Here is a 7,193-nt window from a genome sequence, read left to right on the forward strand (position 1 = left end):
TGGACAATTGCTGGGCGGACCTGAGTAAGTTGCTTCCTGGAGCCTTGGCTTGCCTCAGCGGGAAAACGGGAGCCACGGCATCCACCTTGGGGAGCCGTCGCGTCTGGAGACCCACAGCCTCGTGCCGGGGGCGCGCGGCAGGCCCTCACCAGAGGAAGGCGCAGATCCCAAAGGCAGAGGGCTTGTAAGATCTCTCTCTCTGGGCTAGAGTTACACCTCGGTCCTTGACTCCGCAAGAGAAAGAATTCACGCCGAAGCCTGGCTCGTGATCCAAGTGAGTTTAATGAGAGTTAAAAGAAGTTTCAGGTTTTACGCGGCACCCATAGGATTCCTCCCGACCATGCAGCCTGGCAGAGACTGCTCGGCGTCACGCAAAGATCTCTCTCCCAAGTTCTCCTCCAAAAAATGACTGTCTCAAGTTCTCTCCCCAGTTCCTTCAGTTTCTCCCTCTCTCCCCCTGGCTCCTGCCTTTTCAAGGGGTAGGCGTGGTGGACGACCCCAGATTGACCCCATTGGCTGGATTGAATTTACCTGGCCCAGGTGGGCCGATCCAGGGTTAGTGCCCACCCCTGCCCACCAGCGGGAAACCTAGGCCTTCGTTCTCTCGTGCTTGGCTCTCTTGGGCATGCGCCAATGTACATCCATCCGGCCTATCTGCCTAACAGGCTCAGGTTAGTCACAGAAGTGCCTGCTGTGACTTGGCGGCCACACTTTATGCCTGAGGCTCGGACCCAACTTTGGTTGCCCGTTAGAATCTCCCGGGGAGCTTTAAAAATCGGGTGTGGGGGGCTCCACACCCAGATGATGCCAATATGCCATCAGGGTCCAAGAGCGAGTGTGCCTGAGTCTACTCAGAGTCCCCGACAGCAGGCCACAGGACGCACTGGGGTCGGCAGGTTCATCCGTGAAGAGACCGCGGCTGCGCCTGGGCGTGGAAGCACTCCAGCAGAGCTCAGTTGCCAGCCGCTGACAGGTGGGCCCAAGGGCCCAAACAGGGACAGGGCACCAGCTACAGGCTCGGAGCCTGGCCCAAGGGGCTCACCACCCCCAAGAGGCTAAGCCCCGTGATGAGCTCTGAGCCACAGGCAGCAGGAGTGTGACCAGAGCCAGACAGTGGGGACAGCCTCCTCCACGAGCCACCAGGGCTGTTGGGAAGAGGTGTGGCTTTGGCCTGGACCTACAGAGCCTTGTCGGAATGAGACACGTTAGGCCCCATGGGGCCACAAGGCAGACTCCCTGACCCGACGACGTGCGAGCAGGGGGCACTCCGCGGAGGCGTGCACTCCGGGGTCACAAGACAGGCTGGCTCAGACCCTCCAACAGCCAACACTGGGTGTGGCCCTGGGGGCTGACTCCGCCCCTAGGGCTCTGTGCTGTGTAGCGGGAAGGTGTCTCCAGAGGCAATGCAGGACACAACCCTCCAGCCAGCCGGGGTCAGTTGGCCTCATGGGTTTGGTGCCAGTGGGTTCTGAGTGGGAGGCAGGGAGAGGAGAGGCTCCCGACAGGAAGTGTCGCAGCAGACAAACAGCAAGACTGCCGCTTCCAGTCAACATGAGTGCCAGCAGTTTGACTCCACTGAATCCACACCCATGCTCAACAGACCCGCTCCCGGGAGGGTACCCTCGGTTAGAGCATTCCTTCCTGGGTCCCATCGGCCACGGAAGGTGGGAGGGACCGGTGCTGCCTGCCACACACGTCTCAAGGAGTCACCCAGGGACAGTTGCTGGAGCACCGACAGCCATGTCCTCGTGTGGCCGACGGGAATCCAGGGCCCTGTGGAGGGTGGGGCATGCCCATGTCCCCAAGGAGCTGGTGGCACGGTCAGATCCCCCGATTCTTTTCCCGCACCCAGTGGAGGAGGGCTGAGGGCGGGCTCTGGCCTAAGGCAGACAGGAGGCTGGCAGACGGGAGGGAGGACAGCCCTCCGCTCCCCCCAGGGACAAAACTAGAACTCGGGTTTCCTTCCCTCCTCTCAGCCTGCTCAGAGAAGCTCCCCGAGTGGCGTGATGGGTGGTAGACAGCAGGGCTGGTCCAGGCAGAGAGAGCGTGCTAACAACCTTCAGTGCAAACAGTCTGAACATGTCATCGCGCTAAGAACAATCCTGCTTTCCTAACCTGGTCGTGAGGAGTCTCCGGGTGGCACAGACAGCCCGGTGTTGGGTTGTTAACTGAAAGGCTGGTGGTTTGAGTCCATGCAGAAGAGCCTCAGAAGAAAGGCTTGGCGATCTCCTTCAGAACACTGCTACTCCAATACACTCGGGCCGCTGCGGTCGGGGTGGGGACGATGACAGCCAGCTCCTGGGGCCACGGTCTTGCCTTCCGGGAGCAGCCTGCCCAGGGCAGGAGGGGTGGAGACGGAGACGGCGACGACAATGCAGCGGTCACGTGACCCCGGGGAGAGTGTGTATGTGTGTGTGTGTGTGTGGTTCAGACAACCAGCACCGTGCTCAGTAATTCCACGACCCCTTCTCTGGTGAGGAAGACCACCTCACCGGTGTTCTGGCGCCACACTTCAAAATGGGGTGGGTCCTCCAGGGCCCTCTTGCCAGCAATGACCACAAAGGGGTAACCGAGCTTGTTGGCGTCTTTTCCCCTGTTTCCAATGGTCAGGTGAGTCCGGTCGTCCAGCACGACCTCGCCACGGAGGCCTGGCACCGCCTCGGCGATGTGGTCCTGCAGGCTCCCCACCAGCTGCGTGGCCACCTCCTCCTCCTTGCTGCCCCTCTTGGGGGGGATGAGGCAGACTTGGTAAGGGGCCAGGAGGCCCGGCCAACGGATGCAGTCCTCAGTCGAGAGCACTTCGATGGCAGCAGCCAAGATCCGCGTCACCCCCAGACCGTAGCAGCCCATTTCAGCCAGCGACGGCGTGCCCTGGACACTGGCAAACTGGGCGTTGAAGACGGCGGAGTACTTGGTGCCCAGGAAGAACGTGTGCCCCACCTCCACGCCTTTGGTTTCAGTCAGCGGTCCCTGGCACGCGGGGCAGTGGGTCTGCGATGGGTCGAGGGTCTCCCTGTTGGCCGAGAAGCTGCAGCTGGGGCAGACTGAGAGCCGGTCCTCGCCAACATCCAGCGGCAGCTGGAACTCGTGAGACATTGTGCCCCCGATGCTGCCCACGTCCGCCTGCACCTGGACGCACGGCAGCCCCAGCCTGTCAAAGAGGCTGTTGTAGGCACCACACACCAGGCTGTAGGTCTGCCTGGCGGCCTCCGTGGAGGCATCGAAAGTGTACATGTCCTTCATGTAAAACTCCCGACCCCGGAGAAGGCCAAAGCGGGGCCTGGGCTCGTCCCGGAACTTCCTGGTCACCTGGTACAGCAGGAGGGGGAGCTGCTTGTAGGACAGTGTCTTCTGGGAGGCGACCAGGGCCGTGACGGCTTCTTCGTGCGTGGGTCCTAAGCAGTACTCCTTGCCGTGTCTGTCTCGGAGTCTGAGCAGCTCCCTGCCCATCAGGTCCCACCGGCTGGTGGCACGCCAGAGCTCTGCTGGGCCCAGGCTGGGCATGTTGACCTTCTGCCCCCCGATGGCCTGCATCTCCTGGTCGATGACCCGCACGAGCTTCTCCAGGGCGCGCACGGTGTACGGCAGAAGGTGGTAGCAGCCGGGGCTCCCCGGATGGATGAGGCCCGCCTGAAGCATCAGCCGCTGGCTCTTACAGGTCAGCTCACCAAGTCTGCCCTCCAGGGACAGCACCTGGTCTTCCCGCAGCTTCTGCGGCTGGAACATGCGGGATAGCGTCAAGAGCTTTCCCCTCCTGGGCGCGCAGTGGTGAAGCCTGCAGGTGGCCAGGGCGGGCAGCGCTTGCCATCTTGTCAGCAGTCCTTCCATGCCGGCCCAGCCCAGGGAAGCACTGGTGCCTGCAGGAACAGAAGCCTTAGACTTGTGCCTGCAGCTCGAGGCCTGGTCTCCAACATACACGCGCGGCTTAGGCCGCCACCGGCTTTGTAGGTGCACAGCCTCTCCTTTCCAATAGCTCAGCAAGCCCAAGGACGGCTTTTCTTACCTCTGACTGCCGCTTGAAAGAATGATGATGTTCCCTCTTATGATCAAAACCACACAGTGTCAGGAGGCAGCAGGCAGCCTGGGTCCTGTCAGCCTCCCCCATCTCTTCCCCACGCTGTGGCTCATCTCTCCTCACAGCTCACACACCTCCTGTCGGGCCGAGTGCCGACTTAGAACCAACACCCTCACTCTAAGTGTCTCCCGTGCTTCCAAGGGACACATCTGATCACCTGCCGCCCGTGGGGACCAGCTCACATGCTGGTCAGCACCCACGTCTCTCATACCCTACCTCGTCCCCTGCTGTGGAGTCTGCCCCGCTGCCACCGTGCTCTCCCAGGACCAGGCCACCATCACCTCACCCGGGCTACTGCATCGCCTCCTCACTTCTCCTGCACCAATCCACTCCCCATATGGGAGCTGCGGGACAGGTGCTACAGCACAGCCTGCAGGAGGCAGTCTCGCGCAGGGACCTCCAATGGTCTCCGGAGGCCTTCTAACAAGCCCTAAACCTCTGCCTGCTCAGTCTGCCTGCCCCACCCCCATGGGAGGTAGCAGCCGGGTCACTCTCGCCTTGTCCCTCATCACTGACCTCTGTGCTCCCGCTGCCACACGCTCACTTTTAAACACCAAGTCCGCTCTGCACAGAGCGCTCCTCACCTCTTTGCCTCCCGACACCTATTCATCTCCATGCCTTGGGATTACCATCCTGTCCCCCAGGAAACCTTCCCTAACCCGTCTCCATGCTGGCTTCTTCTGCAGCCCCCCACTCTACCGCCTGTCACACACCAGTCACCCTCAGGGGTGCCTGGCTCACTTTGCTAGTCTATTTGCCGTAGATGCTCGGCTCTGTGCAGGTGGGAGCCCCGTCTAACTTGCTCACCTCTGTATCTTCAGCACAGGCCAGCTTACTAGATGCTGCTGCTGCTGCAGGACTGTACCACATAGCCACACATTTCTAATGGCAACTCACTACTCCACTGACTGTATTGAAAACAAAACAAACAAAAACCAACCCTGCTGCTTGCTCCCCTCCCCCTCCCTCTCCGCACCTGCTGGGGGGTGAAGTGTCAGGTTTTCTGTTGTACACTCTAAAGTGAACACTCCTGGGTGGTGCCAGTGCTTATGTGCTTGACTGTTAGCCGAAAGTTTAAGGATTCGTGTCCACCCGGAGGCACCCGGAAGAAAGGCCTGGCCCTCTCCTGAACAATGAGGCACAGAAAACCCTGACGCAGTAGGGGGTACCATGAGTGGGGCTTTTTCATACATACCCTGTGTTGTTATGAACTTAGGGCACATTTCCAGGAATGGAATTAAGAGCCAAAAGGTTCTTGAATTGTATTGCCAAGTCTCAGTGAACACTCTACTCCTCAGTCTATCGCACAAAGCAGAGCTTTACCAAGGGCTGCGTCCACTCAGCTGATGGGCTGCTGACCCCTCTCAGCTCTGGGGCGCTGGAATCCCCAGGTGGTTACCACCAGCTTTCAGCAGTCTCAAGTCCTCCAGCTGGTCCCCTCCAGGCTCAAGCAGCCGCCCATCCTGTGAATGGTATCATTTCCCATGTGGCCCACAGCCTGATAGTACTGCCCAGACAGAGTCCTAGTGCAAAGGCAAGCGAAGCCGTTGGTGATAAGGGACACGTGGGCTCAGACCTGGTGCTGTCCGTCACTTACTGCCAACTGCTGTCAGGCCAGTGGCCCAAGCTAGAAACTCACCCACCCTGCACGCATTTCCCAAAGCAAGTGCACTTGTTCCCAAGCTCTCTCTCACGTTAGCCTGTCCCTCTCCTAACTGCCTCAACTGGGGGGCACTCTTCAACCTAGCTTGCTATGTGACGGTATCACAGTCACAGGGGGGCTTATATGAGATTGCTGGGCCTCACCCCTGGAGTGTCTGACTCAGGTTACAGGTACAGGCCAAGAGTGTGAATTTCTAACAAGTTCACCACAGTGGCTGATGCGCCGGGGACCACACCTTGAAAACCACTGCAAGGGCCTGACTAGACTGGCCTGCCCGAAGGCAGTGTCCACATCTAGTTGACTCCACGTGAATGGCCGGCATGCTGACTGGACACCCTGGGCTCTCATGAGTGAACGACTGAATGACGCCTGCCCTCTCCCTGTATTATTCCAGTAGGGCAGAGGAGGAAGGTCTCTCAGGGTGAGTTTTTACAGCAGAGGGCTGTGGGTTCGAACTGCCGACCCGGGCGGTTCTGGGCTTCAGTTCCCACTCAGTTTCTTTCCCGTTAGCATGCTGCATAGGCCAACAGCGGCGTTCTAAGAACCGGCTCAGCCTCCAACAGGCGGAAAAGCTCTCCCTAGTCTGGACCTCAGGTGCCCCTCGGTCAAAGTTGGATTCCTCGGGCTTTGCCTGCTCCAACACTTCCCGGGAACTCCGAGCGGGCAGAGCGGTGCACTCAGTGGACAACAGAGGAAACGGGGAGCAGGAGGCGCGTACCAGGGGCTTCCAGGCGTTCGCGGAACGAAGGAACGAACTCGCGCGTCCTGAAGCTCTCGTTATTATCCAACACTGCCTAGGAGGTGACCCCACGCACCCCCAGGAGCACCGGGGCCCTACAGCTCCGCCTCCCAGAGCCCCGTTTGCCCCGCACTATGCGGCCCGCCGCCCTCACGCGTCCCCACAGTCACTCAGGCTCACCAGCCGCAAGAGTAGCCAACTTGGACCGCAGGACTGCCGCGCCGGGTCAATGCGCCTGCGCCAGGGACAGTGCCCGCCCCTAAGGCCCGCCTCCTGCCTTTTCGCCAATCACAAAGCCGCGCTCATGCAGGCTGCGAAGCGTGCGCTTCAGCCCCACCCCTTTCCGGAAGCTTAGTCATAGAGAGCGAGAGATAGAGAGCACGGATCTTCTCCCAGGATCATCGATTGGCCATGGCACCGTCCCGGAAGTTCTCTCTAGGAATAAAGGTGGTGTAACTCTATGATAAAAACCACTCGTTCTCATTGGTCGGTTGTTTGGGTCTACTAACAGGCACCGCCCTACAGCTTGCATTGCGGGAGGGTGGCCTGTGCGGCCGCAATCAGAACTGCACGCTGGGCCATGTAGTTCTTCATCGACCCTAGGCGCTTACTGGCTCTCAATGTAAATCACTGTAGACTTTAAAAACAAAATAACATCGAAATAGCCGAGAAAACCCTCCCTCTTTTGCAAACAAAATTCAAGGCACCCCTTTAAA

The 7,193-nt window shown here is 59.7% G+C and overlaps 1 protein-coding gene across 1 annotated transcript; it reads right to left on the reverse strand.

Moving 5' to 3' along the window:
- Positions 1 to 270: 270 nt before the first annotated feature.
- PARS2 (prolyl-tRNA synthetase 2, mitochondrial) lies at positions 271 to 6,730 on the reverse strand. The gene is made up of 2 exons (XM_075556683.1): positions 6,658 to 6,730; positions 271 to 3,857 (listed from the first exon to the last, which is right to left on the reverse strand). The coding sequence occupies exon 2, from the start codon at positions 3,826 to 3,828 to the stop codon at positions 2,428 to 2,430; it is 1,401 nt and encodes a 466-aa protein (XP_075412798.1). The 5' UTR covers positions 3,829 to 3,857; positions 6,658 to 6,730; the 3' UTR covers positions 271 to 2,427.
- Between the last annotated feature and the right edge of the window lie 463 nt (positions 6,731 to 7,193).

This window comes from Tenrec ecaudatus, chromosome 1 (genome assembly GCF_050624435.1).
Source record: "Tenrec ecaudatus isolate mTenEca1 chromosome 1, mTenEca1.hap1, whole genome shotgun sequence".
Lineage (NCBI taxonomy): Eukaryota > Metazoa > Chordata > Mammalia > Afrosoricida > Tenrecidae > Tenrec > Tenrec ecaudatus.